The sequence below is a fragment of the Micropterus salmoides genome, unplaced genomic scaffold, assembly GCF_014851395.1.
Source record: "Micropterus salmoides isolate LMB-PRFRI ecotype aquatic unplaced genomic scaffold, ASM1485139v1 Ms_hic_scaffold_18, whole genome shotgun sequence".
In the NCBI taxonomy this organism is placed as follows: Eukaryota; Metazoa; Chordata; class Actinopteri; order Centrarchiformes; family Centrarchidae; genus Micropterus; species Micropterus salmoides.
In genome coordinates, this window is record NW_024040928.1 from 26,446,402 (window position 1) to 26,466,735 (window position 20,334).

The 20,334-nt window shown below is 40.1% G+C and overlaps 1 protein-coding gene across 1 annotated transcript in view; it reads left to right on the top strand.

Moving 5' to 3' along the window:
- Window positions 1-20,334, top strand: part of LOC119908693 (serine/threonine-protein kinase D3-like) — a 50,305-nt gene that overhangs the window by 20,025 nt on the left and 9,946 nt on the right. The window contains exons 3-10 of the mRNA XM_038726526.1: window positions 2,497-2,635; window positions 6,928-7,059; window positions 9,918-10,075; window positions 14,503-14,701; window positions 14,792-14,869; window positions 16,387-16,552; window positions 16,827-16,950; window positions 18,348-18,425. Coding sequence (XP_038582454.1) covers window positions 2,497-2,635; window positions 6,928-7,059; window positions 9,918-10,075; window positions 14,503-14,701; window positions 14,792-14,869; window positions 16,387-16,552; window positions 16,827-16,950; window positions 18,348-18,425 — 1,074 coding nt within the window. The remainder of the gene's footprint in view (window positions 1-2,496; window positions 2,636-6,927; window positions 7,060-9,917; window positions 10,076-14,502; window positions 14,702-14,791; window positions 14,870-16,386; window positions 16,553-16,826; window positions 16,951-18,347; window positions 18,426-20,334) is intronic.

The following is a 20,334-nucleotide window of genomic DNA, read 5'->3' on the forward strand; positions in this document are numbered from 1 at the left end:
CACCAGAAAATATGAATAATCAGTGAATAAGATTGTGTTTTTGTCCAGTTATCAATGGGGCCATGTCAACCTCACTCTGCTCCAGCGAGAAAGCTTTTCATTGGAAGCAATATTATTCAGTGCAAGACATGTCACTTAAAAACACTTTGATTTTGATTTCATGGGGACTTTAAGGTTAGAGAGCTTAGACTAGTATGTTCCTTTAACGCTACTGGTGTGTGTAGACGTAGTGTAACAGATAAGTATTCAAAAATTGTGTTCGAACACTGTGGTTACTTATGTTCTCACATGTCGTTTTGTCGAGAACTGAAGGTCATTTGGAGGTCAAAAAACATCCAGGTTAAAAGTAGAGCTGCACAAATAATTACATTAGTTGTTAAGCGCCAGCTATTTTAATAAAACATTAATCGGTTTGAGAAGTTCTCTGATCTTAAATGTGAATATTTTCTGGTCTCATTACTCCTCTGTGACAGTAAACTGAATATCTTTGGCTTGTCGACAAAACAAGACCTTTTGAGGCCGTCATTTTGGGCTTAGGGAAACATTTTTCACTATGTCCTGACATTTTAGAGACCAAACCAAACCAACTAATCGATTAATCAAGAAAATAGTTAAACTGGGACCTTTTTTTTTGATTGTAGTGCTAGAGAAAAATGAAGAACTGTTGCAGGGAAGGAATAAAAAGGTAAATAAAAACAAAGTTAATGATCAATCAAAAAGGTGAATAATATAGTAAAATAACAGGTGAATGGCAGCAGCTTAAGTTGCATTTCACAATCATCTTTTTACAGTTTAATTTCGTATGCAAAATCTTTTCTTTCTTTCTTTTTAAATTTTTTTTTTATACCTGGTATAGAGTATGATGGGCTGGATACCTTGTTGTACCAAACAGATTTTACTTTAACAAGAGAGTATTAATATATTCCTTTGTCTGTTTTGTTATTTATTTAAATATGTATTGATTTGTCGTGGGGCCGGACAGGTGGGGGCAGAAATGGGGATGGGAGGCACAAACACCACACAAACAGACAGCTCAGAGAAAGGACAACACCTGCAAGAGAACGGGGTGGGAAGCTTGGGGCGGAGGAAAAAACAAACAAACAAAAACAAAAAAAAACAGTGACAACTAGCAGAACAGCAGCAATAAGAAAACAACTGAGGGAGAAATGAAAAGGAGATACAGTCAGCAGAATTAATGAACAACACAGCACAGCCATGAGAGCTGGAATAATAACAATACATTTAAATAAGCAACTTAATGAAAAGCATAAAGAATAATTCTACCTGTACCAAATTTCTTGCTAATTACACTCTTTAGGTGTTTATTTCCCACTTCATACACTTGTAATCTGGTGTCCTTCACTCATTGGAAGTGCATCTTAGTTAAGCAAGTGTGTAGTTTTCTCAATGTAACCAAAAGAATATTCAGTATAGCAATATTCTGCTATAATTAGCAGGAAGAGAGAGGGCATTACATCTAATCAAGACACCTGAACCTGGTATTTAAGGTTCTTTACAAAGAGGATCTAGCTAACCTTCATGTTTTGGAGAAAAAAAAAACCCATAGCAGCATCCGCCGTTTTAACCAGAAAATCACATTTTGGTGGTTGGTTGCCTGCAGTGGAAAATAATTTAGCCTCCACAGTAAAACATATTTCAGCAGCATCTGGCCGCCGGTAGTTTCCCAGTGTGGTATTTCTTTGAATGTGTTTCATCACACATCATGTGTTTCTCATGTGAAAAGGTTAGGTAATGGTTAACGTTACGCTGGACTGAGATGAAGTCATCCTTTCGGTAGAAATGTTGTTCATACTGGATATCTGGACATTTCATTAGAGGCGTCAAAGGTCAGCAGGTTGCAGCTCACCTGCTGTTTTCTTTTTAAATTGAAATGAATCAGGAGTCATGTGGTGCTACCCTCAGGCCAAACTCAAAAACATCTGTAATCTAATAGAATAATTAAACACATTTTTTTATGTTTGAAATGTAATTTTTTTTTAACTAAAGGCCCTGAACTCAAGTACATTCATTTATTGACTGGCGTCTTATGCGTCTTAATTTTATGATGTTTTACAGGAGAGATCTGGCCAGTTTATGGAAATAATGGATCAATGTTTTTTTTTTTGCATCAATGTGAAGAAGTACTTATATTTTTTCAGGTATTTTTTAGGTGTGTTCAACAAACACTATCGAGGTATTTTATCTATAAACATTTTCTCAGTTTATTTACCAGAAAATTGTCCTGCAATATAAACATGACATGTATTGTATAGAGAATTTGTGTGTGGTGCTGCCCTGATAGATTTCTAAATATACCAGGAACTTCAATTGTTGTTATTTTCCACTACTTTCTCTCTTTTCTGCTTAGTTTCATGTGTTCATGAACATTTGTACTCAAGTAATAACATTTTAAACTCAGCAGTAGACTTTAACAGCACCAGTAACTTTACTCCTCCAGTTTACAAGAATCCCTAACGTCATCTTCCTCCTCCTCAGTTCCCTGAATGTGGATTTTTCGGGATGTATGACAAGATCCTGCTCTTCCGCCACGACCTGAACTCAGACAACATCCTGCAGCGTCTGACCTCCGCGGATGAGATCCACGAAGGCGACCTGGTCGAGGTGGTACTCTCTGGTAAGAAACTCTTATTTTTACTATCAGTTAATCTCTTGATTATTTTTGTTGTAATTATTCAGTTAGTCCTGCAGCCTTGCATCCTCTTCATGAATCTAATTAACCTCCTGCTTCTAGCTCCTGACCCTGATATCAGGAATCCAAAAACTACCAGCATCAGATCTCCATCTAGAGTATGATGGAGGTCAGGAGGGGGATGTTGCCCCAAAATCAAAACATTTTTTAATTATACTAAAATGGTAGAACTCAATACTGTAGATAAGCAAATGTATCTTAAGCATGGTATGACAACGCTATTCAGTCCCTCCAAGATTTCACGTGCCTTTTTTGTGATAGTTGCGAACTAAAATGCCTGATTTCGCAGCAGCTTTTCCAAAAATTGCAATGAAAGTTACAATGTTTGGGACGTTTTCTCAGATGAAAGTGTGGGATTAAGTGCAAACTGCTTGGTAGATGTGTTTACTCCTGCTTTGGTAAGAAGATTGATACTGTTTTTCATGGCCCTTTTTTTTTTTTTTTTTTTTTTTTTTTTTAAAGGAAATGACAACGTTTTGCCAGAAACGGTGATAACAGGTCACATTTCCAAGTTGTGCTGAATTCACAGTGATTTGTTGAACTTGTGTTAATAGTTCCATCCATCCATCGTCAACCGCTTATCCTGCGTACAGGGGGCCTGGCGCCAATCCCAGCTGACATCGGGCGAAAGGCGGGGTACACCCTGGGACAGGTCGCCAGTCCATCGCAGGGCATCAGCAATATTGTAATATCTGTGAATTAGTATCTCTGGATTTGGTCACCATCTTCTGAAATCTTTATCTGGTCTGGCAGCGTCTGAGATTTTGGACCTGACTGCAAGATTTAGGTGCTTTAGTTGTTAAAGTTTCTGGGATCAAAAGTAACAATAAGAAATAGAGATATTTCACTCAGAACCACAGCCGTCAACCTCATGGTGGCGCTAGAGGAAATGTGAGGGGATCACTCGAGTTATTAATGGTTCATCCTCTGGGGAACACGGATGTCTGTACAAAGGGTCATGGCAATCCATCCATTAGTTGTTGAGATGTTTCAGTTTGAACCAAAGTGGTGGACCGACCGATCAGCATTTTCCCTTTGGATGCATGGATAAAAATGAATACATAAATAAAGCGATATACAGCCCACATAATCTTTATTTGGTTTATATCAAACTTTTATTTATTTGTACTCATTCGCAGTGTCGAGCTCTCCAGTCTCCAGACAGTAACAACTTTTCATATACTTATTTTGTATTGTTTGCTTTGTCTCCGTGTCCTCTCGTCTTCCAGCTCTCTTGTTAAGCCACCTCTGAGTGGGAGCGGTGAGGTCACCTCAGATCTTGTTTCCTCCTCTGCGGTGTCGCCCTGGGTCACCCTGCATGCTTTAACCATAATATTGTGTATAGGATTGCCATTTCCTGAGTTGTGTTGACAAGTTGGGCTGTAAAAACTAAAACTGACACCTTAACAGCTGAACACCCAGACGCAGAGCGGCGGCAGGTTTACATTACACGGGAGGAAGAAAACGAAGTTGCAGCCCGAACCGCACCGGGCTCAAACCACTTCCTCCTTCTCCTGCTGCTGCTGCAAGACTCTGCAGGGCTCAGCTTGTGTATGCGTCTTATTAGTACATCTGCCTCTGTTAGTAGAACAGTGAAGGCATTTTCCAACTCATGCTCGACTTGAAGATACAAAAAACAACAAGCTTTAGATAAGGTCTTTAGTCATTGTGGCACATGTTTTTTCTTTTCCTTTCTGGTGCCTCAGGCCTCACAGTTACAACCGCCTAAACTGTTAATCACAACCTCTTGAATGTTGCTAATACAAATATTGCAGTAACAATTTTAATGGCAGTTTTAACACTTGTACAACCATAACCAGACAGGAACTGTATCTCAGAGGCATAAAAGTAAGTTTATTTTTGAAAACACTATTGACAAAGCAGTGAACAAACGGAGATTCATTCAGAGATACAGGACAAGATGAATGCGGGCGCATTTACATTTTACTTTGGTTGAAATTTATTTTTCACGTCCAGAGTTTGTCAGATTCTGAGAGGAAGCATACAGATCATTCTTTGGCTAACAAGCTTGAGCAGGACAGGAACATATCTGGCTGTTAAGGTCATCTGTCCCTCTCAGAGGGGTCAACAGGATAGATAACCATCTCACTGGGCTTAGATCAATTATCATGGTTAGACTGCAGAGGGGGTAGCGTCTGGCATCTGTAAATCTAAAATATTACAACAACTATTGGATATATTTTCATTTAATTTATCGCACACATTTATATTCCCCCGGATGATTTATCCTAATGACTATCCCCTGACATTCCCTCCAGCGCCACTGTGAGTTCACACTTTTGATTTTGAGTAAAATATCTAAAATAAAGATAGTGTATATAATATAATATAAGATTATGTAAATAATAACTGTGATTATCCTCTGACTTTTCATCTAGTGCCATCATCAGGTCAACATTTAATGTGTGTGATACTTTGCTTTATGACCAAATACCTGCAGATCATCAGCCTCAGCTGTACTTTGTGTTTATTGCTTATTAGCATGCTCACATGCTAATCAAATATTGAGAACATGCTATCTGCAAAACATCAGCATGTTAGCATCGTAACTGTGAGCATTTAGCTCAAAGCTCGCTGTGCCTAAGTACAGCCTCACAGAGCTGCTGGCATGGCTGTAGACGCTTAGTCTTATCCTGATGTTAATAGCTTCCTCCTCTGTGACCCAGAAGTGGCCTTAATGTAGATGCAAAAAGGACAAACCAAATGAGAACAACATCACAGGATACTGTAGTTATGATCTCTGGGGATGTCCTAAGGCAATGTGCACGGATTGGGATAACGATCAGGGCGGATCCACGGATCACTGTTGTTTTTGGTGACCTATTGTGCACCAGGTATGCCAGCTGTCTGACAGCCTTGCTCTGTTTAGACGATGGAACTTATTCTCAGGTGGACTGTGTCTCTAAATGGCTGCTGTGCTGTTGGCTGGAAACTGCATCCACATTGGTTGACAAAATAATCTCTTCACTCAGTAGCTGTTCCACGATCATATCACATGATCTTCATCAGCAGATGGAGTTTCAGAGATTGTCATGGAATTGCAAATGTTCCAATGTTCTTATTTTTATTTTTTTTCGAGCACCCGTCTAATGTTGGCCTAAAAACTGAGACTTAAAGTTCATCACGAGGTATCAGATCTGGAGCTTTTGATCATATCACATGATCTTTGAGATGTAAATTCACTGTCATACATTTACATGAATGTGCTTTGTTCCTGCTGAGGACAAAGAGAGGCAGTCAAAATCCTGTCACAACAGATCCACACTGACACGTATAATAATATTTTAGATATAAAATTGCTTTATACTAACAACTATAAGGCACTGTACGAAATATTTGTGAGGTGAAAGGAAAGCTGTCATTAATGTTACGTTTTCTTACTGGATTGGTTTAACAAATTAGTAGCCTTCTTTAGACTAAGGCTACACCCACACCACTACGTTTCATTTTAAAACTGGCAATGGATGGCAATGGCGAAAAACCGCACCAGATATTTCTTTGCATGGACCGACATTGAGGTGAAACTGTTCCTGAAGGTAACACAGGAGTATAAAGCCACTGTGGCGGCGGAAAACAGGCTGGGAGTCGCTGCAAAGCATGCAAACGACATGCACAGTGTACAAAATATTTTTATAAAAATACCAAAACAAAAACACATGACTTATAAGACCCAATCGATAACCCTGGAGTTTTGAAACGAAAACGGGGTCAGCAGTAGTTTCAAACTTCTCCGTTTTAAGTGTTCGGATTCGCCGTTAGTCTGGATGGTGGGCGTTAACGTAGCAAAACTGCTGCTTTTTAAAACAAAAACATAGTAGTGTGGACGTAGTATGAGTCTTCCCCAGATTGGGTTCAGGGTCAGCAGATACTCAACATTAAAAAACTTAATTTGAGTCCAACAGGATTGGAATCACAACTTAAACTGATCAAGGCATTTTTAAAATGGATCTGATTGGTATATCTCTAAAGGCTGCGATGGTTTTATCCAACCAAAGCTGAGAAAATGTCCTCAAAGCAGTAGCTGTGCTAATGACAAATTGAAGCTGAAGATAAGAAAAGAAGGGACAACAAATAAGACACAATAAACTTTAAGGTTGTAACCACGCATCTCCTCCTGTCGTCCAAACCAGTTGCGGGACGGGAAACGTCCCATGTCGTCGCTTGTTGTTTGACTGCTCTGCATTTGTTGATTTCAGCTCTCGCCACAGCCGAGGACTTCCAGATCCGCCCTCACACGCTGTATGTTCACTCCTACAAGGCGCCGGCCTTCTGCGATGACTGTGGGGAGATGCTGTGGGGGCTCGTCAGGCAGGGCCTCAAATGTGAAGGTAAGAATGTGGGAACAAGGTGCGGCAAGGCCTGGGTGTTTTCACCCCTGCTGGGTTATTCAAGGTTTCGTCATGCCGTGACGCCTCTGTGCCGCAGTGGTTAACACCTGAAGTCACATGCATCCTGAACAAACATGACTGTATTCAAACAAGAGAAGTACATTAAATTGACATGCTGAAGGCATCTAAGAAGAAATTTGAGATTGCATGTGGTTATGTGTGTTCCAGCAGGTTTCATAGTACTGCTAAGCTACAAATTAGGTTGTCTTTTGCAACTTGCAACTTGCAAAAAAGAAAAAAGTACTACTTTAAAGAATCATGTGCTCCCTGTTTGTACTCCTGTAGACCTTTTCACACGCTCCGGCACCTAATAATTAAGAAATTCAGCACTGCTGGTCAGTGTGTACATTTCTACCTAGTTAGAGCCATAATATACACATTTCATGTTTGTGGAGTTTAAACATTGTCTGGATGAACAATACCAAGGGTCACATTTACATGAATAAAGCAAGGTTCAAGCATGTTTACACATTAACGTCGGCGCATCATGCTAAAACGGGCGTCTCCCACGGGTGATACAACCACAGATTTTGAAAAAGAGGCGGCTAGTAAAGATAGAGCCAATAAACACATGAAAAGGATGGGACAAATGATTCATTCCAGTTGAATCAGAAACCAGAAAATTGACCCCAGTTTAAGAACAGTTTTCCCTGAGCCCTGTTGTTGTTATTATTATAGTGTAGTTATAAATGTCATTGATTTTAAATTAGGTTTTCTTACGTCTGGAACAGAACCCGGATTGTGAAACAGAACATTTTGATTTGTATAGTTTGTCCTCCCCAGAACGACACTTATTATCTCACACCTGTTGTCCCAGTTAGGACGAAGACTATCATCTTCTAGTCAACACTTTTTTTTTCACTCAGACTCAGTCAGGATATCTGGGTATTTAAAACATTTCAGACAAGCTTCCTGTCAATTAAACTTTACGAGAGGAGGTGATGTTTGCTGCCAGTGTTTCTGTGGTGAAATCACATTTTAACGAGTAAAACAGAGGCGAATAAGACGCTGCACGTCATTCCCTCTGGGTCACTGTCGCTGCACAACAATGAATAACTGAAAACCGATCTTAAAACATATAAAACTTGACTGTTCGACCTCCATACGGCTAAGAAATATAAATTTAAGCTTCCTGGACTAATTCAGCATGATGTCATGATTGTTTTATTACATTTAATCAAGTTTTATTTTCACTGAGGCTGCGTGCAGGGACTCCTCAGGGTTCAGCTTTGATTCCTGCCACATCCGAACTGACCGAGTCATCACCTGCGAGGTCCAGGCACACGTCCAATACACACACACACACACACACACACACACACACACACACACACACACACACACACACACACACACACACACACACACACACACACAGATTTTCACACACCGGTTTGCAGGCCTGAAAGCTGCAGCAACTGTACAGCAGGATGTCTTCATTGACTCTGTGACTTCCTGCAACTATTTTTCACATCTTTCAAGTCCTGATCTCGGCTCTCCGAAACCTGAGAGCAAATCTTAACTGTAGTGATGCCAAGAGGAGGAAAGAGACGCTTGATGTTCTGAGCAGCCCGAGCGGCTGTCAGCGCAGAAAAACGGCTTCCGCTTACATAACTTGTTTGGAGGTTGAAACGGTTAAAAAGCAGCGTTTTTAACGTGAATCTGCCCACTCACTCTGACTGAGGGAGGAAGGCTTTAAATCACAGTTTTTAAACAATTTAAGCATCTAATTTGGTAAACAACCTCACTAACCACATCCTGAGCGTCCTGGTTCTTTCTCCTGCATGAATTAACCATTTTATTTTAATTATTTTATTTCTTAATGGGATTATACAGACACCAATTTAGTTTTAATTTATTTATCTTATTGGACAAATTAGACAGACAGAGGTGTAACAAAATATACAGGCAATAAGACAGAATAAACAATTTGGTTGTTTTTATCAGTGGGAGAACTACATGCAGATTTCTGCTCATGAGTGTTTTAGTACTCAAGACCGGTCTTAAGACCACTTTTTGATGGTCTTTGTCTCGTCTCGGACTCGACCGCATTTGTACTCTCGGACATTGAGGACTCGGGATTTTATTTCAAGACCATAACTTTGGGAATATCAATAAATGTATTGCTGTATTGCTTCATTTGCAACCAATAACTAATTAAATTAGTTATTTGTTGCAAATTAAAATGTGTTGTTCCCGTTAACAACGTTTCACGCCTACCCGCGATGGTCAGCATGGAAAAGGAGCGTTTGTGGGTGTTTTAATGGGAATGTGGATCTTTCAGATCAATTTGAGAAGTACCTTTGATCTCGTTCCACATTTTATTGTGTGTCATGTAATGTGGGGAACTGGTCTTGGTCTCGACTTGGTCTCAGCCCCTAAAAGTCTTGGTCTTGGTCTTAGTCTCGGTCGCTCATGTATGATGAGTGACGTGTATTCATTCAGTGTGATGAGAGAAATGTGCAGAAATGGGCAAAAAATAAAAAGCTATAAAAATAACTGTAATGATAACTTAATTAATTAAATACAATAATTTAAAAATAAATGCATTTTAATCAGCAGAACCTTTAAATAAATAGTTTGATGATGCACCATCAGATCCGACTGAGGGGCCAGGGCACCTACACAAAGGGAACTGGATCTTATCTATATCGTCAGTTCAAATATAGTTCTGTGTGTTTGAAGAAATTGCAGCTGCACAGAGTGAGTTTCTACTCCAGACATAAACCAAAGGCTGAACAACAGGTGGGGAAAAAATAAAATGACATAACAGTTAAAATGACTTTTCTCCTCTTCAGGATGTGGACTGAACTACCACAAACGGTGCGCGTTCAAGATCCCCAACAACTGCAGCGGAGTCAGGAAGAGACGACTGTCCAACGTCTCCCTGCCGGGCGCCGTCATGTCCATCGCTCGCCCGCCTTCCACTGAGTTCACCCCGATACCGCAGGAGGAGGTGGGTTTACTACCGTCACCTGAAGCCTTTCACATCAGTCAGTCTAATGAAGCAGGTGTTAACAAGACAACAGTGTTTAATGTTGTCTAAACACGAGCAGCTGCACATCATTTCGTGATAAAAACACAGCATAAAGTTAGAAAAGTTATGATTTAAATCAGGAAATCTTTCACTAACTAGAGACTCAATATATGACGAAGCATTCAATAGCATCTTTCCATAAATTTATCAAAAGAAACATTTGAGTTGGTACCAAAGAAATCTCTCAAAGTCCAATCCCAACCGTGTCTGATTGTGTTTTAGCATCCGATAGAGCAGCAACAAGGACCTGATTGTCTGAGTGGCGTTCGCATGTTTTCCCTTTGCCTGGGTTTCCTCTGGATGCTCCGGTTTACTCCCACAAACACATGGTCAACCGGAAAATCTATATTGCCCTTAGGTGTGATTGTGAATGTGAATGGGTGTCTGTCTATATGTGTGTCAGAGTGTACCCTCCCTCTATCCCAGTGCATGCTGGGATTGGCTGGATAGGGAACCCTGAACAGGTTTAGTAGTGTAGAAGATGGATGGATGGAGGACTGTAAGAATATTTCTTATTTTAAGAAACATAGTGGGGCAACAACTAGTGCAAAAATACCATTTTGAAATGACCTGTTCTGCTCAACTCGCTGTCGTTAAACTCACTTTCTCATTTATATGCACTGTCAATTAGAGTAGCTATGTTTTCCCTTCTGAGCAAGCCCTGTTTTAGTGCGTTGTCCTGCTGCTTTCATGTTTTGTAATCCCCTCAGAAAGATGCTTGAGATCCTGAAAGCTTGTTCTTGACAAGATACTATCCACACCGAATAGCACACACTCACACACTGACAAGCTAACACACTTTTTCTTGGAGAGCGAGTCCACGTTAAGTCTGCGATTATTTTTTATTTTTGGTTGGTCTGGGCACTGAGGCGTTTAATCTCAAGTTTCAAAAGGCCTTTGTGTCAACTATGAGCAAATGACGGCATCAGTACTTGGCGAATAGCCAATCAGTGGGGCATCAGTTAGTTAGCCCCACTTTGCATCAATCTTTTTCCATCATCATCTGTGCGTGTGTTGTTGTTTTCCCTCTCAGGACACTTGGCATTGCGAGCGTAGGGCTATCCCCACATCCCCATCAGCCACTGACGTTGGAATAATGATTAATAACAGCAGTACCACTTAAACCTGACTTTCTCCTGCTGCCTGTGCCCCAAATGACCCGCCACCTATAATAAGGAATAACATCTTTGGGGGTCTGGGGAACACATTTTCATCAAATCCAAAGCCATGACTGACCCTTAATTCACACCAGACACACCTCCGCTCTCTTCACACCGACTCTGACCTCCTCTAAGGTGTCAGTGTTCGTCAAAGTAAGTCTGAACCTTGTGGCTTTGAGGTTTTCATACAACAAGAGACACATGTTAGAGATTTGTAAGTGAGGTGAAAGTAAGTTTTAGAGCTTGACAAATAATGAATGGTGTGAATGAAAGATTCACACAGACAGACACACACACACTCTCTCTGATGGCTCGAGGCGAACCACTGTATTTTCCATCCTGTTCAAACCAGCGAACAAAGTGAGTCACAGTCAGAGCTTCACACTTACTGGAACACACTAACTTTGGTCGGCTCCGTCTCACGCACACGCGCACACACACACACACACACGCGCGCACACACACGCACACACATACACTCTGAACCGTCTGAACCCTGAGAGAAAAGACTTTATAACATCCTTTATAAACAAAAGAATACATGTGAATGTGTTTCTGTTAATGGAACATCTGCTGTTAACCTTAAATACTTTATACACTAATACACCTTTTAAAGTATCAGTTCAAGCCATTCAGTGCATTTTAATTGGAGAACGTCTTAACACTGTGGAAATCAACTTATTTACTTCTCAACAGGGCGCACGTGATACATGATATCTGATATTGGCGCGATACTAACTGAAATACCCGGATCGGGTATCGTTTTCAAGGGGGTTGATCTATTTAATTCAATTACGCGAGTACTACGTGATGCGTCAGCATTGTGTTGGTAGACCCGAACATTTTGCTAGGAGCGCTAACATAGCATTTTTTTTTTAAACTTAAGGAAGCTCTGTTTAAGTCAGACCTGATGTTGCCTCACACTAAAAAGAATGATTCCCAGTTTCTTTCTCACAGTGAGGAATACAGTTCAGACTTTGGATGGATGTATTTTAAATGGTTGTGGTGATGGAGCAGTGGATGAGATGCAGGCCTGGGTGTGAGAGACCCGGGTTCAATCCCCCACTGTGAGACATCCACCAATGTGTCCCTGAGCAAGACACTTAACCCCTAGTTGCTCCAGAGGCGTGCGACCTCTGACATCTAAAGCAATTGGAAGTCGCTTTGGATAAAAGCGTCAGCTAAATTAATAAATCTTCTTCACTCCATGTATCTCCATCAGCTTCTCTGTTGTTACTTTTCCTTATTTTGTCTCAGGTCTTTTGTCATGCACATGTGTATTTGTAAGAAAGCTGATTAGAAATCTGTTTGACCGTACATGGCAAGAAAACCCGTGTTCTCCAGGAGAAGTCTACATGTGCAAATCAGCTTTTACTAACCCCTTACCCAGATTACAGAAACCAGGTTTCTAGCAGATTACACATTTAGATGTTTTCAAGTTTAACCTTCTCTTTTTTACATTAGATTTTTTTATAGATTTCAAATGGTTGAAAAAGGAAAGCCAGCTTGTTTTACTAGCTGTTCTGTACCTACATTTATCTGATGTGAAGAAGATACAGTGTGAAAGACAAAAAGAAGCCAGATGAGTTCTTCATTATAATAAGAATAATGTCCACGTCAAGCTGAAGCGCAAATGTCTAAAACCAAACCAAAATTTTAAACACTTTCAGTGGAACAAATTTAATATTTCTGGCTAAAGACAAGAGCATATTTGTGTTTTAAGAAATTCAGCATGTCAAGCAGTTTGCAAGGTTAAATTAATTTCCTTGTCCTCTCTGGCATTTAATGTATGTAAACAAAGGTTTAGTCAGTCTCACATTTTTACATCATAATCCTACCCCTAACCCATATTATTACATCTTTCATGTTAAAAGCCCTTAGAGAAAACTTTGCAGTGCTCGTCGTACGAATGTGATAAATCGGACTGTGATTATCATATGTGAAGGTGGTTTATCAAACTGTTCTGTACTAATTCAGGCCCATTGTGTCACATGCTTCCTGCTCTTTCCAGGACTGCGGTCCTTAAGCTGCACGTTGTACAAGGACAGCCATTGTTCTAGTGGATAGAAAAGATTTCATCTGTGCTCTACTTTCACGACGAGGGAACAATTCTCCAAATGTGATGTCTCAGCTGAACCTCCTGAACCCTGATTGTTCCCCTCATTTCCCTTCAGGAACTTTAAGGGGGAGCTTTTTGCAAGAAACAAACCCAAAACATATCAGGGTATCTGCATGTTTTGAAAAGCCTTAAATACATTGAATTGACTTCCCTCAAAACATCTAGAAACTTAAAGAGGGAATAAATGTAAAGAGGGATTGCTGTGGATTGTTCTGCATGAGACTGGGATTTGTGTCAAACACTGTCGCTAATGTTCACCTATTTAATTTTCTGCCACTTCCCTGGGTCCAGGTCATGTTAACTGATGAATTATATTAGTGGGAATTATCGTTATGTACAGGTGGGAAGTATTGACGATATAAATATCTATAAATTATTTTCCCTACTGGCTTTCCAGCATTCTTGGACTAAGTATGGTGGTGGAAACAGGACTAAAGTGCATTCTAAGTTGGATTTAAAAAAGGTCTTAAATTTAATTTGGTGAACTCTTTTTGATGCTGAATGTTTAATATTTACTGTTTAGTTTTAGTTATTCATTTTTATTGTATTTTGGAAATAGGCTCAGATCAAAACTAATGAATTCAATTAGCTTATTGGTTCTGTATGGTTTAGATAGATAGATAATATATGTTGATGTTGGCCAATAAGGTAATAAAAAAATTGCAGTAGAGAAATTAGAAATTATGTTTGAGGTACAGGCAGCAGCCACACATCCTCATAATAAGACAGTTTGTTCAGGACAAAAACAATGTTTTAATATTATATCTGTATTATGTTCAAAATTCTTTATAAGACCAATTTAGAGGCTCAAAGACATTTGCTTTTGTTATTTTTGTTATGAGTTTACGAAAAAATGTGCTGATATATTGTTTAAACTGGCTTCCTTTCTGTCAAATAATTGATTTTAAAATATTACTGCGGGTTTATAAATGATTTAAGGCTAACATACAGTACATATATGACCTTCTGCGATCAGTCCAGTATCGGTCAAACTGTATATTGTTAGAATTTGTTTTTTTGAACTTCTGACCACAAATCAAATTTTTCTTCCCTCCTTTTTTTCTCAGTTGGTGCAGCGCCCCCTCATTGGTGCCGGGAAGCGTAACTCCCTGCTGAGCGGTCGTCCCATCTGGATGGAGAAGATTGTCCTGGGTCGGGTCAAAGTCCCTCACACCTTCTCCGTTCACACCTACACCCGTCCCACCATCTGTCAGTTCTGCAAACGTCTGCTGAAGGGCCTCTTCCGCCAGGGGATGCAGTGCAAAGGTGACGACTCGCACATGCAAAGAAAACTGAAAAATAAGAATTTGTTTTCTATATTTTCATTTAAACGTCTTTTTATCTCTTCTGCTGTAGATTGTAAATTTAACTGTCATAAGAGATGTGCGGTGAAAGTACCTCGAGACTGCCTCGGTGAGGTCGACTTTAATGGAGGTGAGTTTGTTCAGCTTGTTGCTGTGTACACACGACACACCTGCACACCTGTTACGCTCGCTGTATTTACAATAATATCATAGACTACTCTGCCTCTCTTCCTTTTAATTTATATGTAAATATGAATTTGTATTAAGTGTGGTGAGATCTGTATGTTTAAGGAGCCAAAAATGCACAGAAATGCCCAAGAAGGATATAGTACACGTCCTTCTGTGCACAGACATGGAAAACAGGGGTTTTGGGCCCAGATGCCAGACAGAGGTACAGTTAGTGATGTTTTATTTACACAAACGGGTGAAAACTTACAGGTGAGGCGAAGCAGGTGATCCAAAAACAAACACGGTGATCCATACAACAAACAGGTGAGTTGTCCTTAAATTCACAGAGTTTCTGTCTGCCCCACAAGTGACAGACAGAAAACCACTTATAGTTGGGTTAAAGACAAAGAGACACAGGTAATACACATCAGACAATCAGTGAACTAACAAAGAGGAAGTAAGAAAGTACAGCCACGCAGACAAGCTTCACAATTCACAGAAAACACAAACACCAACCATCCCATAAATGTGACACGTATATTTAGACAAAATAATTTGGCCGCAACAAATATTTTATGTGTTAATGCGGGCAGAGTTTATTTAAAAAAAAAAAACAACCTGTATATCTTCAGTTTTAAATGCCATAGAAAGATTTGTGCCTCTGGTAAATTACTGAAAATGTCATCAAGGGAGCTGATGAGGCGAATTCAAACATGCCCATTTTTCCTGCTTCTACCATTTCAACTATAAAGACACAATTTTCACTTGCAGGTGCCATGATGATGAGATAATAATCAGTCTTATATGGTCATAATGTTATGGTTGATCGGTGTATTTGACACCTGAATAGATAATTTCTTGCCTAAAAAATCTCAAAACTTCTCAAACAGTTGCTGTTCAAACATTATGACAGTTGTGTGTTTGGCTGAGTTCTGCAAAATGCATGCTGGGATACTTGTTTACCCCAAGTCCACATACTGTAGGTCAGCTCCCAAAGTATCTTTGATAGTAAGAACACCTCAGGCATTTGGATTGTACGAAATGCCTTTGAATTAGAATCGTACTGGGGCTGAGCAAAGGCCAAGAGACTGCTTCACACTTTTTGGTTTAACACTCGACTCCAATTGCTTTTAAAATCAAGATTCACGTTAGATGAAGTGAAATTAGTTCCTAATAATCAGACTTTTTTGAAATGTGTATTTATTTTATTTACCTTGTTTTATTATTGTTTTCCTTTTATTTTCCTGTATGTTTTATTTTAAACACTTTTGTAACTGTTTAAAAAGTGCTATTTATATAAAGTCCATTATTATGTATTAGTTCTGGAGAGAATATGGCGATTTTCCCGTTCATGTCAATGCAGTTCCCTTGTGGCCATCAGAGGAACTGCAGCTTAATGAAATCTTTTTATAGTTTTTAAAAAACCTGTCTGTTAGTTCAGTGTCTTGTACTCAGACTCTTGACTTTGTGTTTCTGCAGAACCAGCCAGTCCCAGTCTGGACTCCGAGGCGACGATGGAGGTGGACAACAGCGACGCCAACAGCGACGGCGGTCAAAGCATGGACGAGCAGGACGACAAGCTCTTCTTCATTGAGGGTCCCTGCACGGACGGCGAGAAGGATGACGAGACGCTCAGAGCCATCAGGTGATGCTGGTTCAGAATATGCTAGATGGGTACTGGTTAAAGCTTTGTGATACTTAAAATTAAAAATTTATTTAGAAAAGTATATATTGCATTATTATTTGTACAAGTCAATTAGTTTTTTAAAAGAATCAACAAATAAGATTAGTATTGAGGATAGTTTGTATAAAGAAGCAGAATAAACTTTATTTACTTATCGTCCATCTAAGTCAGAAAGATAAATAATTAGAGTTGTTGCATTTCCTAAAACGTCTGTTTTATATTTGTTGACGTGCAGCCCGTCCACCAGCAGTAACATCCCTCTGATGCGTGTGGTTCAGTCCATCAAACACACCAAGAGGAAAAGCTCCACAGTGGTCAAAGAGGGCTGGATGGTCCACTACACCAGCCGCGACAACCTGGTGAGAGGAGATACAAAACACAAAAGATACAGCAAATATACGGCACAGACGGGTTTATCTTAAGAAACGTACATCACAAGGAGAAAAATGATGAACAAAAAGCCCTGTAGTGGTAGTTTGTGTAATTACACCACCTTTCCTGAAAAGGAGAGGGGCCTCTGCTAATGTCTGGAAAAATGATGATTACCTTTTAGTTGTAGCAGTGAATTATAGTAATGAACAGAAGCTTCAGGGAAAACGAGCAGTGGCACTAAATCGCACAGTTGAGGCCATATAAATGTGAAACACACAATAAATAACTTCCAACTTCACAAGAACAAATACTCGTGGAGTCATTTACATGATGGATGATTTATAACGTTACTCATGTCCCCGCCCAAACACGGCCTGATAACCTCCTGTTCTCGAGGGTCCAAAGCTCCTGTGCTAGAGGTGTAAACGAACACCAACTCTCCACCAGCGCTCTGAGCTCCCAGTCCAGGTAGAGTCAGCTAATAGGACAGCTAACTAGCCGGTGGCTACAGTTAGCAGCAGGCCATATGTCTATCAATAATACCTCAACGAGCAGTCATCGGATGCACGCCAGTAACTGACTTAAGTGTTAAAAGAGAAAAGGTCTGCGTCGGAACGATCCTCGTCCTAACGACAAAGTGCAGCTCCCGAATGGAGTTGAGGTTTTGGTTTTCCTGCTTTCTTTCTTCTAACTGACCAAGTCGACTCTTCTCCTCAAATAAGGGTTTAGTTGATTGTTAGTTAGCATCAGCAGTAACTTAATCCGGCTCTGATACAGCTGTGGTAGGGGAGTGAACAGTTAACATCGAGGCTGGAAATCACAAATTACTCAAGCTGAGTTCGAGCCATCGTTTGTTCGTACATTTAGTGAACGTCTCCAATATTGCTGCCTGTGTTTCCTGTGAACCCCTTGTTGATTGTGTAGGCACTTTGAACCCTGGGTGGAAATTGCGGACTGCGCCAATAATAATCAAGACTACTATGCGGAGCCATTCAGTGAATGTTAATACATTGAATGGGTATTGCAGAAATAATAAATTGTTTTTTATTTCATGAAGCTCTTAGGCTATTGATTCTAATGTATTTTTGTCAAATTCAGCGAGTATGTGTTTGTTCTGTGTGCGCACTGAAAACAAATCAGGTGTTTGTACACAGCTCTGGCTCGAACCCAAATACAATTACCTCACATTTGTACTTATGTACAGTACTGTGGTAAAATGTAAAATGTGACCTGCTGGACTTGTATCATGCATCTGTGACTGAGAAAGAAGACCTCTGTCTAATCCTGTGGCTGAAATCCACCATACACGTGTAAATCTTGAAATAAAACACTTTCTAATCGCTGAAGTTTTTATCCTGATGAAGTTTTATTTTGTCTTTTCCAGAGGAAGAGACATTACTGGAGGCTGGACAGCAAGAGTCTGACTCTGTTTCAGAATGAAAGTGGAGCCAAGTTTTACAAGGTAGGAGACCCGGTCGGCTCAGATCTGGTTTCAGCTGCTCGGCCAAACAAAGCAGCGATGTGAAGAGAAGACTGAAGGGAGTCGGGTTCATACAGTAACATTCATGAGACATTAACACACCTCACTGTCTAATTATGACCAGATTATTCACTGTAATCATTCGTATCAGTTCAGGCTGTTTACTTTCCACTTCGGAAAGCTTCTAAACGACAAATGAGAAACACTTAAAATGTCATAGTTCTGACATCTCATCCTCATACAGTGTGTTTTTGCTGGATGTTGTAACTTGTGACGTAAACATTTTCTTCTGCAGACTACACATTATGCATTCCCAAAACAGCATATTTTAAACGGCTGATCACTAGTGTTGTAGTACTCCAGACCGGTCTTTGACCACTATTTGATGGTCTTGGTCTCGACCGCATTTGTACTTGGTCTTGTCTCGGTCTCGGACATTGAGGACTGGATTTTATTTCAAGACCAGTCAAGACCATAACTTTGGGAATATCAATAAATTGCTTTTGCATTGTCTGATTTATTTGTTAACATCCTAACTTTTTTTGGATGTAAAACGTATTGCTTGAAATGCAACCAACAACCCTAATTAAAAATGTGTTGTTGAAAAATGTGATATATATATATTTTTCAGCTGCCTCAGTTTATGTTTAATACATATTTTTTTAGATCTACATCAATGAAAAAGATTTGTATGGTTCACTGTGCTGATTTCTTATCTGTGTTACTTTTATGTTTCCTCTGATCAGTAAAGAAAGACTAAACTCTATTAGGAGCTAGTTAATCTAGCTCTCTGCACTGTGTTATTACAGCGGCTGATTGAAACAGACTGAAGCTGTGATTATGACTATAGCCACGAGATGACTGACCGTTCCCGTGTTAAAGGGTGTAACACATTAGTTTATGATGGGAGTAACACTAACAACATGCAGGGGTTGTGCAGTGATTTGGCTGAGCGTGGTATTGAAGCTACTGTATTCCTGAACTCCGGTGGTGTTTTGATAACACATCCGTCGTATCTGATAGAAGCGCCGCAGGTTCAAATCCTGTGTGGCTTAACGATGCTTTCTTGGCGAATAAAAGAAGAGTAAAGAGAGAACAGGACAGCTGCCATAGCCACAAACAGCCACTGCTTCAGCTAGCACAGCCAGGCAGAGCTGCTGCAAGGAAGGCAAAAATAGTTAGGAAAATATAATCCCACCATAACCCTTTGGTGGCTCCATATAAAACGGAGAACAGCCTCAAATCCTGAAATTTTAGGAGTTGGAACCAAAGAACGAGTGAAACCACTTTCTGCTCATCGACTGACCTGTTAATCAACTGTTTCTGCACAACAAGCATCAATACAGTTGCTGTAGTTGCTTTCAGTTTGGTATATCTTGAGCACACATTGTGTATGATGGTGAAACTGTATATTTGAGCCAACCATTTGGAAACACTTCTCGTGCCTGTAGTATGATGTGAGATCAGAATTAGGCACGAGGTTAAAGGTTGAACTCAGAAACTCAAAAGTTTCTCCAACTTGTTAAAATTTGTTTCCTCAAAATTTGAAATGATCACATGTCAATTCAGGTCAGTGCAGCTGCAGCTCCTTTCATTCATCTATCATTTTCCTCTCTCTTAGTCCACCTCCTTTCATGTTATGTCTGCCAGCGACCTGGTGACCTTTACCACAAAGCGCTGCAGAAACCTTCCTTTGAAGAGAAAGGGAGAGCGGGGTGAGGGAAGGGGGGCGCGGCAGAGATTTGTGGTGGTTTTTGGGACCTCGGGTCGCTTCCCTGCCGTCTCTTTGGCTCGTCGCCACGCCGCCTCGTGCCCAAAGCGGCTGAGGCACGTCCTGCCTTTTAATCAGAGCGGCAGGATGAATAGATGTGATCGTGGTTTGGGGTGAGGA